This window comes from Ochlerotatus camptorhynchus, unplaced genomic scaffold (assembly GCF_037179485.1).
Source record: "Ochlerotatus camptorhynchus isolate MF236.1 unplaced genomic scaffold, CSIRO-AGI_Acam_v1.1 ptg000070l, whole genome shotgun sequence".
Taxonomy (NCBI): domain Eukaryota; kingdom Metazoa; phylum Arthropoda; class Insecta; order Diptera; family Culicidae; genus Ochlerotatus; species Ochlerotatus camptorhynchus.
The window spans coordinates 2,071,789-2,089,571 of record NW_027040560.1 but is presented as its reverse complement, the minus strand read 5'-3'; the positions used below and the strand labels follow the sequence as shown (position 1 = coordinate 2,089,571).

The following is a 17,783-nucleotide window of genomic DNA, read 5'->3' as shown; positions in this document are numbered from 1 at the left end:
TTAGATTTGTGCCGCTGAGGTAATTTTCTGGTGAACAGAGGCTATTGATTTGGATGTTAGTGACGGTTGATTTCAATTAGCAACAATGTGATTACTTGACGTATTATCGACCTTTGATCTTATGTGGAGTCCCAAAGTCAAGCTTATAGAAAGTTATCCTTATTTTTCTCTATGTCAGCGAAATAGCAATGAACGGAGCAAATGGAGAAAAAATCATAGAGAATGCTGAAGCTTAGCTCAAACATGCTTTCTGATGTGTTTTCATATATTTAATAAAGCTATGATGGCCTCAGAAGATCATCAGAAAAGAGAGATCTCTCGGAGATAGCCATATCTCAATATCTCAAAACGCCGCTGGATAAATGGGATATTTATACATCAAAATTTAGCTTTTTTTTTGTCTAGAAATCGAATGCCTAGGTGGTTGTGCACGGCACGAATCATTTTCGGGTAGTTTGAGGCAAAAAAGGAATGTTACCCTATTTTGTAGTGCCTAAAATTGCGTTATAGTCCAGGGGCAAGCCTGTACTGTACTCAGAGGTAATATTTTTGCAGTGAGTAAATATGAGTAACTCATAATTACTCAAAATTTATCCAAGCAGTCGCACATTCATCAACAAACAATATTGTCAGTTCAGAGAAAAATTAATATTTGGCGTCAGATTTGACAACCGAAATTGACAATCGTCACTGACAGCTGCTTTTGGGATTTTCGAACACTGAACCAAAATCGTTCCTTGAAGACCGAGTTGTAGACCCTGTTCGCATGACAATACATAAAATATGAAAGGAAACATTCAAAACAACAATTCAGGTGGAAGTTTGCAAGATAAATTAAAGAAATCTTGATACATTTGAATAGAAAAATAAATTAAAACTGCTTTTCAGCGCATTAGCAAAAGATGGTCCTCCAACCAACCCATGGACTACTACACTATTTCATTTCATGAGGACACCACCGACAAACCGACATGAAACTTAATCTTTACTCTTGATCGAGAATCCATAACGGCGAATTAAAATGTGCAGCGATCCCATCTGTCAAAACCATAGAAATTTTTTATCTAGATAAAAATAATCAGACCGGAACAGATTAAACACGAACCAACTCATACATTTTGCATGCGTGTTCGTGGCTAGGATACACATTTTTCGCGAACTGCCGCCGTGATGTCAGGTTTGTGCTTTGATCAGAAATTTGATGGTACTTTGTACGGTCATTCATGTCGGTTTGTGGGTGAGGACACCGTCTCCACAATTATTTAGTAGATTCTAGGGTTATATATGGTATCAGTATAGCCTTATTGATACAATTGATAATCCAGTGGATCTGGTCGATTGCATCAAGGGGGATCGATCTGTCTTCAACCGAGGCTTCGAAGAATGATAGAATGACGAATTATTATCCGGTTGTGTTTATGTTTGACAGCTGCGGATGCAATGCATTTCATCGTCGATTTGGCGTAACTGGTAGTTCGCTCACGCATGCTAACACTACCATCAGATAGGGGAAATTTTCCCCTACCTGGTAGTGGTGTTAGTAAGCGTGTTTGAGCTACCAGTTACGCCAAATAGACGATCAAATGCATTGTTTACGAAAGCTGATACGTCGAATACTTCATTTACAGCACATTACCCTGATTATCTTGAAAATATGTTATAAGCAGGTTGTGTGATTTCACGATTGTCCAAGCCAAATCGATACATCCTCAAACATAATTTTTCTATCGCTACGCATCCGTGTCAAGTTTTGTAAAATCGGGTGAGGGTCGTTACGGTATATTTTAGCTTGGATTGGTTGATTAATTTGGATAATCGTATAGTCAACCGGAAGTCTTTGGGTATGAGTGATCAATAAGGTATATATAGCACGAAAACAGATTCGGAGGAGATGCCATTCACAGTGAAATCGTTGTGGAAACATCCATTATGATGGAACGCTTTCCGTTTCAAGCAAATTAGAGGTCTATTATTGTAACTGGAAATTTCAGCAATTCAAATTGCAAATAAAGAATTTATGACAAAGGAAATTCAAGAAGGTTACGTACTTTATTTGTTTTGACATAAAGAGCATGTGACTAGACGATGAAAAACTTTTTTACCAAACTTACTAGAAAATGGAAATTATTTTAATCAATATTCCAGAAAACCGTGTGAATCAGGCGTTCCTAAATTAATACAAAGGTTATTTTCTTTGTACCACTAAGCTGTAGTGGTGATGGTGCCACTTGGGGGCCGATTATTTGCGGCTTGCTCGAGGTTACGAGTAACAATTGATAAACAGGAGGATGGAGGGCTATGAACTGGGAACACAAGGTTTGGGGATGCACTATGGTGCTTCCATCTATTAACGTCTTTTTAAACAAACCAACTTGAAGAGGTGGATATAGTTCATTCAAGATGGCCAAATCGCAACCAGCACCAAGCCGATTAGCATCCCCGGTAGCGATAATCACGGGCTACTTAGAGTTGGCTATAACCTTTTTGCTCTGTCATCGTCATCACTGACACTAGCGAAAACAATACAATAACAATAGTGCATTAGTGACGCCGATATGATCCCCCGTTTTTGTTCGCATGACTGACGGCAAATATCACCGCCAGCAATCCCACCGGGCACCACGTGGAGGTAAGAATCGGAGTTCAGATGCACAGAGGTCGCAAATTGACTGATCAGCTGGCAGAACCCGACAACCATTCATAGGCATTTTTATGCACCTGCTTTACCCGGCTGCACTATAGTGGTGTTTGAGTTTCAGGAAGCGGACGGATGAAAAAATTACCGAAACACAAAATACGGACTATGGTGTACCACCGAAGGGGAGCTGACGCTTCAACTTTGAGGAACAGGAGAAGACAAGATACTACTTAAGATACCTCAAATTATACTACGGGTTGTCAACCACAATTTTACATCGATTTCCAGTCACTGAACCTATGTTTTCATAACCAGGACCCTTACCTAGAATATAACAAAGATTATTTGATATTACTCCATTAAAGATGTTATGGGAATTTAAATGGCTCTTCTCAGAGACGCTAAAAAAATGGATTTTTTACGAATGCATTCTTCTCCGTGTTGATGGTCAACAGTGAATTGTCTGTATTCAATTCAGTTGACAACTGCTTAGTAACGTGCAGAAAAAGTTCGAAGAAAATGGGATTTGAGGATACTGATTCGTGCGTCGTTGGATGATAGTGGGTTGAAAACTTCTTGAATGTTTGTTTCGTCAAACATCTGACCTTGACATTTGGAAAAAAAAAGTAGAAGGGTCTGTGCCTAGGGACACAAACGGAAGCTTGACGTAGGACCGCTAGTGGACGGAATAAATGTGAAGAGCATTAAGTTCTTTTAATTGATCAAATCAGGCATAACATTTGATAACGGCACAAAAGCATTTGTAAACAAACATTCTAAGGCCCTTTACACGCGAACTAAAATACGCTTACGCAAACCAATACCACTTTCGGAAAGGTGATAGTTGCCCCTATGCGATGATGTTGTTGGTTTGCGTGGGCGTACTTTGGTTCGCGTGTAAAGGGCCTTAGAAGGTTTGTTTACAAATGCTTTTGTGCCGTAATCAAATGTTATGCCTGAAATATCTATTATCACAACTCTTTCCGTTTTTGAATTGTAGGCGATCCAAATTTGTAGTAATCTTTTTCAAAAAGAAAGTTGATTACGAGAATCAGTCAAAATCACTTGCACCCCTGCTTCCAAGTTTGTGTGGTCGTTGGGGGCTTGTGGTTCTGAATATGGACAAACAAGCACAGATAAATTCTAATCCAACTCTTTACTGGTGTAAGCTTGATGGCCCTGAAAAGGGCCGTTTTATTGAAGAGGACATCCATGGCCACTTACGTTTGGCGTGTTTAGAGTAGGTGACAGCATCACGGACCTAATTTTCCACGAACACCTTCAGCACACCTCGTAGATCAGACCGGAGATACGTCAGACACTGCCACGGCGAGCCAGACGACGGATGGTGGTTACCTCGAAGAATTTGCGATGACGATTGGCACCTCCTTTGCCACGACCAGCCACGACCTACTGCTGCTATTGCTGACCACGCCGTCCGAAGGGAAAATGAGCTGATACCAGACAGCAGCGCTGCTTTATATTTTTTAGGTTAAAGCAGAATGATGTGCAACCAAGTGGTATAAAAGCTACAAAGACTCCTCCAATTATGAGTAGTTTGCTATCAAGTAGCGACACTGGCTATTTTCTTTTTGCGTACACGGCGAATGAGAACGACCCAAATTTGAGTTTAGTTCACTCATAATCGCCTAAAGTGTAGGAACTCAGCGATGAGTAAATTTGTCTCATGATTTCGTGTGGAAAACCTAAAAAATCTGCCGGAAAATGAGGAGATTGACGAAAATTTTATTCAGTCTCGGAGTAGTGCCAATAGACTGAGTGAATCCAATCTTCACTTTTCGCAAATTCGGGAATTTTTCCCTGGAAAATCCTGGAAAAACCTGAGAAAACATGAGGCAAATTTACTCATCGCTGAGTTCCTACACTTTATTTCTTATTTCTGAGATAACTAAACTCAAATTTGGGTCGTTCTCATTCGCCGTGATAGATATCGGCGTCTGTGGTTAGCGTGATTACCTCTCACCCCAGCAGGCCTGGGTCCAATCTCAGTCGGCGCCATCGGCATGTTCTAAGGCATACCATCTCTGGGAGCTGCCTCCCTGGCGTCGGTAGCATTGGAGCTCAGTACGGAAAACAAATCTCGCGTCACTTTTCAATAGGTCCTATCTACATTGATCGATTCTCTTCATCGACACTCTCTTTCGTAAATAACTCGGCTTCACAAATCTGGATCAACAATAGAAAAGAGCCCATCAGCATTTGTAAACAAACCGTTCCAAAGCCCTTTACTCACAAAGCGAAGGCCACCCACACAAACCAACACCATCATCGGATAGGGGAACTTCTACCTACAAGATGTTGGTGTTGGTTTGTGTGAGCGGCCTTCGATTTGTGAGGCTTTGGAACGGTTTGTTTACAAATGCTGATGAGCCCTATTCTATTGTTGATCCAGAAATGTTTCCTGACGTCATCGTCGAATTAGATGCTAGATTGTTGCTTCTTCCATCGAAAATATCCGGCCGTGGCGATTCAAAGTTGATCAAGGTTGATCAAAATAATTTGTACTCCTGCTTCTAGTTTGATTACATGAGCATTTTGTGTGGTCGGTGGTTCTGAATATGGACAAACAGGCAGATGAATTCTATTCCTACTCTTTTCTGTAATAAGCTTGGTGGTCCTGAAAAGAGCCGTTTTGTTTCCAATGTTGGTGATGATTTAACCTCCGAAACCAAACAGAGTGCGTCTCTGTCACTTCAAAAACGTAGATGACATCCATGGCCGCTTACGCTTGGCGTGTTTAGTGTAGGTGACAGCATCACGGATCTCATTTTTCAGGAACACCTTCAGCACACCTCGTAAATCAAACCGGAGATACGTCAGACACCGCCACGGCGAGCCAGACGACGGATGGTGGTTATCTCGAAGAATTTGCGTTTGGTTCTGAACATGGCGATGAGTGTGTAAAGTATCACGCAATTCCATCCTCCCTATTCGTACGCGCCCGAGGATCGGAGGCAAATGCCACTTCGACTTTTTTCGTCTACTTACTACTCTCTGACGACTATGCTGGGGAAGCAGCATATGCATGTAGGTAATTGGTGGATTTGTTAGTTAATTCGACGCTCTTGGACAATGCTGAACATTTGCCAGTTTTTCAATAGTTTCTTGTTGAAAATCGACATTTGGAAGCATTTTTATCAATGCGTAGCCATATTTCTGATCGATTGGTGATAAAATTATTGAAATTGTTCCAGGGGCAGCTGAGTTATTAACGTTCAAAATCTTTCTTAATTTGTTACATGTTCCATTTTCGGTTTTCACAAAGTGTACCCCCATATAGAAATCAAAGACGTAGTCCTACGTCAAAAAACGCACAGAAACAAGTTGCTGTTCTACCGTACATTCGATAATGAGCAACTCGAGCTACTCAGAGTAACTCAAAATTAACTCCAATATTACTCACGATCAAAAGCTGTCTTACCCCTTGTTTTTGTTGGGGGGAGTTGAACCACTGCGTCCATTATTTGAACTGTCTTACCCCTAGGTTATAGTCAAGGGGCAAGACAGCTTTCGATCATGAGTAACATCGGAGTTAATGTTGAGTAACTCTGAGCCATTCAGAGTAGCTCGCGTTGATCAACATCAACTACACATAGCAACCTGATTTTTGTGTTGCAATATCTCATCATCGGTGGGCTGAAACCGGTTGACATATTTTTCTGCAATAATTTCGCATGCAACTGAAAACTGGTGCTGAAGTTCTTGCGGATGAGATACTAGTGATGCTGGACGGCCACCAGGTTTGAGTTAACGGATACCATCACCGATCGGATGGATATATTTGCAGAAAAAATTGTAGCTGTTTTGAGATTGCGGCTTGTGGCGCCGTTTGTTTCTCCTTCTCCCAGTATTTAGCATTTTGCTGAAATTCCGTGAGTAGCATGATGGCATCCACCAACAAAGCTGTCCTGCTATTGAAAATGAAATTGCCTGAAACTATTGTTCAAGCTAAAAGGGAAAGTTTAACACTGAGCTCTCCGGAATTCCTTTTGGAATTCACTGCGTTTAAGCTCAAGAGCGGATAGTGTCCTTGCCAACATCGTCATTACTCCGTCATCGCCTATAAAAAAATGCGATTTACGATATCTTGACGACTAATGTGGATTGATGTCACATAGCACCGATCAATATGTTATCAGATATGATCTCATACAATTTTATCGGTTAGTAAATTTAACAAATGCATGATTTCAACTCAAATAAATAAAATCTCGAGCAGGTAGATGACGTCTGTTTCGACTTTTCATTGAAGGTTTGTATATGCTTAACAAAGCGAGACTACTTTGATCAGTTTTGAGTAATTATGAGTTGCTCAAATCTACTCGCTGCGAAACTATTTGCTCTGAGTACAGCTGACTTACCCCTAGGTTATAGTCAATTACTAAGTGAAATGTAAATCTATTTTAATAAGTTTCATTTTAAAGCTAAGATTGTCCTTCATAATCGTATGTATCTAATTTAAAATAGGATTTAAAATTCTTAAGGTTCAGCCGTACCATTTTCAGTCAAAACAATTAAAATATGCAACGGTGAAGAGTGACATGGTGACACGCCCTAACTGTCAACCATTTCTGCTAATATATGAAGATATGGCTAATATGCCAAAACTAAAATTCTGAGTAAAAAAGGGTTTAAATGTTTTAAGCGATTAATCAATTGCATCTTGAAAATATCGTACATAAAGCGATGATAATCGCAATGCAATGCCGTTGTGATAATGAAAAAAAAAAATCAAAATGTCTGCTCCCAAAAAGTGTTTTACCAATCTTTTACAACATGGCCATGAATACAAATAATACCTAGGGTAAATGTTGGCTTCGGCACTATTTTAAATTTGACTATTTTCGGCAACCAAAATTTAAACGCTAATTTCACTGTATTTTCCCACCAAACACTTCTCTGAATGTATTCAAATGATTCCTTAGTCTTTCAGCTTCAATATGATTACATTTGTACGACTGAGCAATCCTGTTATGTCAGATTTTTCTTTAAATGAAATACAAAATGCTGATTTTGCTGATTAACAAGCAGTTCTGATGGAAAGGATGCCGAAGAAAAAGGGGCAGCCGACAACGATCACACTCACCTGAGTAGTTTGGAGCGTTGTAAAAACGCTTTCGAACAGTTTTGAACAATTCTGTCGATTGGAATGGATAGAGAAGCAAGCTAAATGTAAACAAACAAACACGTCATATGTGTGCGTGACGCTCAGAAAATGCTAATAGAAGTGCGGACGCTGCTTAGATTGACGAGAATACATACGTAAATTTCCCTACCACGTGGTGCTGTTTTTGTCGATTTGACATGGGTGGCATAATAGCCGTTTATTCGTTTATGGCACAGAGAACAGACGTTGAAGCTCAGTCAGAAACTTGTGTAAAATAAGTGGGAACGTCGCCGTTACGTGGTGTTAGCATCTCCTGATTTTCTCTCTAAATTTTCCACTTTCGACCAATTTGGCGCTAGTATCGATAAATTTTCTGTTGAAAATTGCCACTTGGCGCTACTAGCACTTAGTATCTAGTGTAATTTGTGCAACGCCAGCGCCATCATGTTGTCAAAGAGGGTTTTTAAGTGGGGAAGTCGCCGTTAGTGGTGCTTAAGTCGAATAGGAATCTTTACACAAGTTTTCAGAGAAATTTTGTTCGAGCCTCCATGTCTGTTCTCTGTGTTTATGGGCAGATTAGTGTCCACTCCAGGCACAGACAAACAGACATAACTCTCGGTACACTGAAGCGTTAAGCATGCCACTACTATGAGATGGATAATAACTAGGTAGGTCATGACTTTTCATACACATTTCCTGACAGTTGGTGAAAGGTCATTTGGATTCAAGCTGCTGCACGGGTAAGTTGAATATTTATTAGCAGCGTCGTGGGTGATTTGCCCATAATTAATATCGGCGGATTTTCACATTTCTGGCGATCCTGCCAGGAGATGAATCTGGAATCTTGGAGATAGGTAATAAAGGGCAAATCACCCACTTGCAAGGAATATTGGAAATATGAACGCGACCGGGACGGCCGTTCTGAGAAACGAGTGATGACGGATTTTCAAAAAAAAAAAAATCGTCTCTTCGTGGTGGCACGGCCACATGACGAGAATGCGACCGGGACGGCCGTTCTGAATGCGAGTGACGACGGATTTGCAAAAATCGTCTCCTCGCCGTGGCAAAGCCACAGGATAAGAACGCGACCGGGACGGCCGTTCTAAGAAAACGGGTCAAGACGGATTTGAAAAAAATCGTCTCCTCGCAGTGGCAAGGCCACAGAAATAGAACGTGACCATCCGTAGGTGGCCCGCTATGGCACCACGTTCAGTGCCGTAAGATGAAATACGTACACAGCAAAAAAAAAAGTAATATGCATCAACGTAATTCACATGATGTACAACAAAACGGATGTAATCAAGAAAAGTAGATGTATAATAACCCATTTGGATGTCATAATACATCGCTCTTTAAATTACACCGAAACAAAATTACCATTGTCCATTACGTTGCATCTGTGTAATATTCACATATCAATAACATAATTATTACACAGAATCAGATGCAACCAAGTCATTCCAAAATAGTTGTGTAATATTACACAAAATTTGTGTAATATCATATAATGTTGATGCTGTATTAAATCTCGCAACACTGTAAGACTTCGTTCTAGATGATCGGGAGTGAATGTACTCCACGCATTGCCAGAGGAAGCAGCAACCTGTAAGTTGAAATAATTTTTACAAATTTTAGTTGATTTATTGACGATTTCGCTTTTATCTTTGCAGAACATCCGCGACGAGATTTTTTCATTGCCTTCAACCAGACGGTTAGCTAAGCAGAGACGCCATACTTTCTGGGAACCCTCAATGCCGACCAATACTGTTAGTGCTTCACGCAGTGCCGAAGGAAGTCCATCCAGCTAGCTGTACCTTCTACTTGACCCGAATTCAGTAGGAATGCTGATTGTCCATGGCCCATGGCTCCTACCACCCGGTGGTCAGCCCTTCAACACGGCGGAGACTAGTCGTTATGCTTTTTGGAAGTCTTTCATGCCGATCAACATTGCGCAGTACTCCACGCAGTACCAGAGGAAGCCGTAATCTGTAACTGAGTAACTGCAGTTTTTACAACTGATTAAAATCTATGTGAGAAAAAAGATAGCAAAGCAATTTAATCAACCACGTATACGTATATACATCGTTTTTTCCTCGGTTTTTTCTTTACATCGCATCATTATTACATCGCTTCGTTTACTTACATCGCTTCGTTTACTTATATCGCATCTGTGTACATCACATATATTACGTCAGAAAAATTACATCGGTTTTGTGTGTCACATCATTTGATTCTGTGTACATCGTACAATGTGATATTACACAACCGATGGATTGACCTGGTTGCAGCAGTTTCGATGTAATATTCAACAACTTTTTTTGCTGTGTAGTACATTGCTCGAGCCATGCCGGACAGACGAGTGAGGACTACCTTACCCCGACCCAGCGGGCTCAGCGCCAGATCAGACGACTGAAGGAGCTGCTCTCGCAGGCTCGCATAGACCTGGAGCAGCGTGATACTGAAATTCTAAGACTTACCAAAGAGGTTGTTGAGCTGCGGTTCTTCAAGGCATCGCTCAGTTCCCCGGAGGAACGTTCAAACTCCAGTGACGCCGTAACGGTGCGAGAGAACACCACCAACGATGCAAACACGCCCAGGGCATTTCATCGATTGTGGATCAAACGGACGAATGTAGCAAAGCCAGTCCCCGGCATCATCTGCACAATCATGACATCCACCAGGTGTAGTTCATGGACAAGATGTCCACCTCGGAGATGCAGAGCTCGTTTGCCGATTCGGGACATTTCGAGGACATTACGACCTCGTCGATCCATTCCAAGGATTCGTACGTACACACGCAGGATCGTGCTTGCGGAAGCGACGATGACATTGGGAAGCAGCGGCTTGTCGAGATGTACGAAGCTCGCATTGAGGAGCTAGTTAAACAGCAACAGGCAGACGAACAGCAGAATCGAATGTCCAACAATGATCGCGTTGAGGCTTTGCTGCAGAAATTGTCCGAGTCGAACAGCAGATACTGTGATCTGGTTCCAGACTACTGTGAAAATCACCAACCGGTTAACATTGTCAAAATGAGTTTTAATTCTAGACGCAGTCGATGCCGCCGATGTATCTAGAAAAAGATACGGCGATTTGTTTTTGCTTATATAAAAAAAATGGGAAATACTGGTTTTAATGTAAAAATGGACACTGATGGTTCAGAATTTTTTTGCGGAACACAACTACATAATATTTTTTTCCCTGATCACGCTAAAAAAAAAGTGGAAATAAAATCTACTCTCATTTTTTTATAATCATAATGCCAATAGAAAGGTGGGTGGCGCCATGATGTTAGTAAAATTAAAACTGACAAGGTCATTTGAATTAAAGCTTGTACTCAAAAAAAGTGCACCATTTTTATCCGTGTGTCACTTTTTTATCCGTTGGTAAAAATTGATGAAAATCTGGGTAGAACTAGTTTGGAGTGAATTGTTTACATGTTTACAAATTTCATAACAATCGGTTCAGTGGTTATTGAGATGTCATCGAAACAAGAAGAAAATCACCGGAGAATTTTGCGCGCTGTCATGGAAAATCTGACTGCGACCATGAGATGGATCGTAAGACAACTGCACGGTTAGAAAAAAGTACCCAAAATTAAGTTCTTTTCACTCATCTCGGCACTATAGTGCAGGAACCCAAAAGTAGGTAAAGTGGGTCAAAGTAATTTTCATTTACTTGTGAGCAGTTCGTATGGAATTTTCCACTGGCTTTTTAACCAAAAGTAAGTTAGTTGTACCCAACGGTAGGTAAATATGAATATACTCAACGTTGGGTTCCCACACTTTACTACCCCTGTTGGGTGGTTTTGCTCCTTCTTTTTTGACAACATTAGAAGGAGAAACGGAGACCAACTAGTCAAAAGTAGGTAAAAGTGAACTGGCCGTTGGGTACTTTTTTCTAACCGTGTGGGAATCACCCGATGTCAATCATACAAGGTCTGGAACAACAGGCAGCTTGCTATAAAGCCCTACAGTAAAAGTATGGACGACTGTCACCACAAAACTGAAAAAAGCTGTTGCAATCGAGCAAAGTGGTGCATTTTGACGGTTCGATTGGAACAACTTATGACAGACGTCCATACTTTTACTGTAGGGCTTTAGCTTGCTAGTGTTAGCAGCAAAAATATTGTAAACATTGCTGAGCAAACGAATGCCGACGTCACGACAGCACAACATTCCATACTGCGATTAGCAGACGTGTCGTCACAGAAAACAGCTGTTTCGTGTAAAAAGATAAACATTGCGATGAAATACGACCACTACTAGAAATTTTCACATTTCACTTATACCAATAAGCCGGTTGGGCCAGACCTTGTATAATTGACATCGGGAATCACCCATACAACTGTGTCTCGGGTGGTAAAATCGTTTAAGGAGTCCCAGACGAAAGAGCGGAGGGCTGGAAGTGGAAGAAAATCGAAGACAGCTGACCCTGTGAAGGCCCGGAAGGTGTTGGATTATTTCAAGCTTAATCCGAACCTTTAGATTCTCGACGCGGCTCTGAAGGCAAAGTGTTCCGCCTGGTTCGTTCAGCAAATCATGAAACGAGCTGGGTTTCGTGTATTCAAGGTCCGGAAGGCACCGAACCGGCGTGATCAACAAAACCCGGCGGCCAAATCCCACGCAAGGAAGCTGTATCGATAGTGGTTAACGAAACCGATGTGTACATCACAATGGGTACCATCAACAGCGAAATTTACCGCACCGAGTGCCTCCAGAAGCGTCTGTTGCCCTTCCTGCGGTCCCACGGAGGCGAGACATTATTTTGGCCGGACCTGGCATCATGCCATTACGCGCGATCGACGTTGGATTGGTACAGAGACAATAACGTTGTTTTTGTACCATAATGAAGGCCAAAGTTCGAAAATCGTCCAAGGTGTTTAAGAACGAGCTGGAGTTGAAGAAAGAATGGATGAAAGTGACCAAAAAGGTCGGCTCCACCATTGCACAAAATGTAATGAGGGGTCTTAAGGGAAAGGTGCGGGCTTTCAGCGATGGAAAGGAAATTGAATAAAGTAATTATGCCAAAACATAATCCATATGTATTAGTTCATTCCCTGAAAGTTTCAAGAAAATCCGACTTAAAATAAATTTTTGGCGAACACTTTTGTCTGGTGCATTTTTTTTTTCGAGTACAGGCCTTAAGCTGCTGCACGGGTAAGTTGAATATTTATTAGCAGCATCGTGGATGATTTGCCCATAATTAATACCGGCGGATTTTCACAACTACATTTCGAACTAATCAGTGGTGCCAGTTCTTTTTCAGATCAAATTAGTAGATGTTAGCTCTTGAGAATGATAAGGGGACCAAGGCATCCCACTGGAGACATATACAGCACTGACCCAATTTTGTCAGCCCCCTTTATGGAAATCTTTTCTTACGTTCTACGAAGCCCATGCGCTTTTTCAGTGGTCTTATTGCACCAAAGTGTACCTTAAACACCCCTCTTGAAGATGCATAATAATGATTTGGAATTACGATTTTAAGAAATTTTTCAATGGCAAAGGTCTGATACGCGAAGGGGCTGACAAAATCGGGCCATTACTGTACCACATACTAATCTGACGAATACAGAATAAAAAAACGTTGTTGAATATTATTGATTGAACATTCCGCTATGCAATATTATGCTGTACGATTTACACAGAATTTGTTAACAAATCATTTTAATGAGTGTAATATTATATCCACTTTTAGTAACTGGTGTTCAGTACATCACGAATTACATTGATTGATACATACCTATGTACCACCACTGTTTTTCAGTGAATGTATTTTACATTCACTGAAAAACAGTAACAGTAAGTTCTGCCCGCTCTAGTTCGTGATGCATAAGAGATACAGATTTGAGTTATCAGCAAAAGTTGTAGTTAATAACAAAACCTACAAAATCTCTATACATCATTTTGCGGAATGCTGTTGATGAAAAAAGTTAGAGGCAAATGAATGTAAATGAATGTATGAAATGAATGCAAATGATTTTCCATGCCTGGCCGCAAGAACACCAGCCACAGCCATTGGAGCTGCATCGTGTAGCCGTGGCCGGGAGTCTGTGTAATGATTTTGATAACGAAGGTGGAGGATATCATGATCCCGGGAGGGATGAGGACTTTGGGAAATAAAGATAGCATAGCATAGTACAAGCTGCACAAATTCCTAGGTGGTTCGAGTTCCAAACTACTGTTAAGTAGAAGACCCACCTCCATCCGATACTGGTAGATAGTAATTTGGGATTAATCACTAACTCTTAGATAAAGGATGTTTCTCCTTCCAGCAGCCCAGAGCTGTCCTGGTCACGTCCTTGGGGATGGGGAAGAAATGTTAGTCCGACATTTACTTAAGAGGTATGCAGATAACTCACGACCCTCAATAAATCAAGCTGAACATTGCATTAGGTCCGAAGTAACATTGACAGATTCTCTTCGTCGACTTTCTCTTTATATCTCCACGGTCATGTAAAGACATTGCCAGGTATTTTCAGCACACAAATCTGTAAAAGAAGCTTTTATCTAGCATCTAATACGACAAACACAACAAGAAACGGGTTTGTGCTCAAGTTATTAACGAAAGAGAAAGTCAACGAAGAGAATCGATCAATGTTACTTGGGACCTAATGAATGTTCAGCTTGAAGTATCACAGGAATTTAGGATTTTTTTAGTTTAAAGGTAGGCCATAGGATACATCCAGTCGGCGTTGCTGGCAATCATTATGTTTTAAAATAAATCATTAATAAAGCTCAAGAACAGGTTCATCCTTTGCTGCTGCCTTCTACCAACGCAAGAATAGATTAATAATTATGCTGCTGAAAAGCAAAATAAATGGATTAAATAATTGGATCAATACCTATAACATCTGCATGAAGATAATTTATTAATAGTCCGAAACTAAGCTGCAAAAAGGAAATCATGATAATATAGATCTGTTGAGGTTTTAACTACGAGCTGAACATAAAGTATGTTGTAATTGACGGGGTTAGAAGGAAAGGGTGTAAGTGACTTTGATCGATTCTCTTCATCGACTTTCTCTTTTGATAGCCACAGCTTTATAAACAGATTTTGTGTTATTTCTGCCACATAGTTTGATAATCGAATCGAGGAATATGTGTTTTCAGCTGAATTATTAACGAAAGAGAAAGTCGATGAAGAGAATCGATCAAAGTCACTTACACTCCTTTCTTTCTTACCACCTCAATTGTAATTGTAATTGTTCAGTGTATAGGCTGTGCCAACTGCTAAGTTGGCTTATCTAGGATCTAACCCCCTAGTCCCGTTGCACTCGTCAGCTCGTGCGATACTCTAGGCACACATGGGTGGTCGTATCCGGGTCCTCCCCTGGGTAGGCTCGTGTCCGTCCAGGTTCTGGTACATTAACTTATCTCTATCCATGGTAATTATACTTTACAACTTACCTTTTGATTATACTAATATCGATAGTAAAACTATATGAAGGTTAGTGATCATTATTAGCTGTGTGCTGATATGGAGTAGTACCAACAATCAATACGAAACTAACGATTTTAAATTGGCTCACCACTTTAGTAGCCTATTGGTCCCAAGCAAACGATTAACGTACCCTATTCTGGTTGAAATTCTATTACTACACTATGTTTGTTTTGATTCGCTATGAAAGTTTGACAGATAACATCAGGGGTGTGTGGATTCATGCAGAACATGCAGGGGTGAGTGAAATAGCTTGGGACTGCTTGGGACCGTTGTTCTGGTACTGAGTGAGCCAAAAATAATAATGATTTTCTTCGGGACCCAGTGGTCTTAGAGTTACCTCTATGGTAGTACCATAGAGGTAACTCTTAGACCAGAAGGTCCCGAAGAAACGAGCTCAACTTTTTGGCTCAGCTCTGGTACTATCTTCGGTTCCAAGCTAATTGATGCACCCCTCGAAACATAGGAAAATCCACGAACCCCTTATTTTATCTGTCAAACTTTCATAGCGAATCGAAACAAACATAGTGTAGTACTGGAATTTATACTAGAATGGGGTACGTTAATCGATTTGCTTGGGACCAATACTGCCGTTATACGCATAAGAGTCCCACGGTACATAAGGATTGCATAGAACATGGGACAGTTATGCGTATAATGCCAGAATAGGCTAGTCAAGTAGTGAGCCAATTTAAAATCGTTAGTTTTGTATTGATTGTTGGTAGTACCTAATTGAAGGGAATGAGGTTCTGATGTAGCTTATAGGTAATTCTTAAATAGGTACATCATGCAACCACACACCTTTTAAATTCTTATCCTAAATTAGCTGTCTCCTTTCTGACTGCTTACTCTTTCCTATGCATGTCTTATTTAATTCTTCTTTTCTTGCTCATGCTTTCTCGCTATTTTTCCTCATATTGAACATCTGGCCGTGTTCCCATTTGTTCTCAGGCAGGTAATATTGGTATATGAGAGGAAGAAAGAAATGGAACAAGTTAAGTGTGAGCCGTTGCGTTGTTTAGTCGTTTGGATCATGGTGTTGTGTTCCCTATATTTTATTTGCCTCTATTCGCAACATTTGACTCGCTCCCCTCCCCCCGAAACTATTGTGGATGAAAACGAGAACTCATTTTGGCAATGCAAAAGATATTAATAACAAACTAATCTAGAACTGGGCTTAACATATAACATTTTCTAAGACTGATCATGATTAATATAGTATGAATAATGAGAAATGTATGAAGAAAAGACGATCCCGAAAGAACGTTCCCTAGCAAAAAAACTATACTCTATGCTAATCTGAACTATTTCAAAATAGGAATTCACAAACAACATGCTCAGAAACAGAAGGGGCTTCATAGCCTAGTCAGTAAAGGCACGGTATTACCAAGCCGGAGGCGGTGGGTTCGATTCCCGGTCCTGTCATTGTCTTCAGAGTTGTTGTTTCTTCAATAGAAATAGTACAAAATTTCTTCGAAAAGTTGGAGTAAATTTTCCGGCTGAGACGAGATTTTGCAACAGGACACGGCCTCCTTTTGAATATTTGACAACTGCGCGTGACATCTGTATTTCAGAATAGTGTCTCTATCTTGAACACCGGAAATCACTGGTGGTGCTGTTTTTACGTCACTCATTAACGGAATCTTGGAACGGATTAATCTGTTTTGCAGTAACACGGAGGGTGCTTTAACTGTGACACTATGCGGAGTTGTGGGGGGGGGGGGGGGATTTAGTCAAAAAATAGATGCGAAGTCATGTTTGAGCAAAAAAGACCTGCTTTTAACGAACCTATGTTGGGAATGCATCCATTTACGCCGTATACGTTGAAAGCAAATAATAAAAAGATAAATTACGATTACACGACCAATGAGGTCGACTCAAAGTTGAGATTAGTTCACTCATATTCTTAAAAACGTAGTTAACCTCAAAACTTTCCGAGAATTAATCATTTTGTCAAGCTTCTGCATTCATGTTCCATCAGATGTCACTGCTGTTGTTTGCGGTGACATCTATCGGACACTACACACAATCTGTTTTCCTGTAATTGTTCACAGAGGACACTGCAGTGCAAAACATGTCTGGTACCTCTATATATGCATTTAGATTATTATTCGAAGTCCCTCCTTTTTTACACATTCTGCACACAAAATAGCTCACCCCTCACAGAATTTCCCGCCAAATTTTATGTATGGGGCGGGGCATAAAGTATCTTTTGCGCAGAATATGTAAAAAAGAAGGGACTTCAAATGTTAAAGCAAATGCATATATAGAGGTACCAGACATGTTTTGTAGTGTCAGGTACTCTATTTTGTAATCTGTGAAAGGGAAATCACAAATCGAGTGTCAACAAAATACATGGCATGTTGAGAGATTGAGATCGTGAGAGCAAATTTTCTCTCTCGAATTTGAATTTTTTGGCTCTCTGGGAGCTGGTAGTAAATCAGGTAAAACAGTATGGGGAAAAATCATTTTTATTTAATTGTAGCTTGTTTAACAATTATTTCCGGGAAAAAACTGAACTAAAAAGTCCCTGATTAATTTCTATAGGTTGTCGTTCACTTTTTTTTACCTGAA

At 40.5% G+C, this 17,783-nt stretch overlaps 1 protein-coding gene across 1 annotated transcript; it reads left to right on the top strand.

The window, feature by feature from the left end:
* Positions 1-2,577: 2,577 nt before the first annotated feature.
* Positions 2,578-10,843, top strand: LOC135697338 (protein quick-to-court-like). Its single transcript, XM_065216955.1, has 3 exons — positions 2,578-2,629; positions 10,096-10,397; positions 10,454-10,843. The coding sequence occupies exons 1-3, from the start codon at positions 2,578-2,580 to the stop codon at positions 10,841-10,843; spliced, it is 744 nt and encodes a 247-aa protein (XP_065073027.1).
* The last annotated feature ends 6,940 nt before the right edge of the window (positions 10,844-17,783 follow it).

Bases quoted from the DNA above. Each gene is read 5' to 3' on its own strand.
- LOC135697338 (XM_065216955.1), top strand. From the start codon at position 2,578: ATGACTGACGGCAAATATCACCGCCAGCAATCCCACCGGGCACCACGT. The intron at 2,630-10,095 runs GTAAGAATCGGA...TTTGCTGTGTAG, and splicing joins CCACCGGGCACCACGTGGAG to TACATTGCTCGAGCCATGCC. The intron at 10,398-10,453 runs GTAGCAAAGCCA...CACCAGGTGTAG, and splicing joins TGTGGATCAAACGGACGAAT to TTCATGGACAAGATGTCCAC.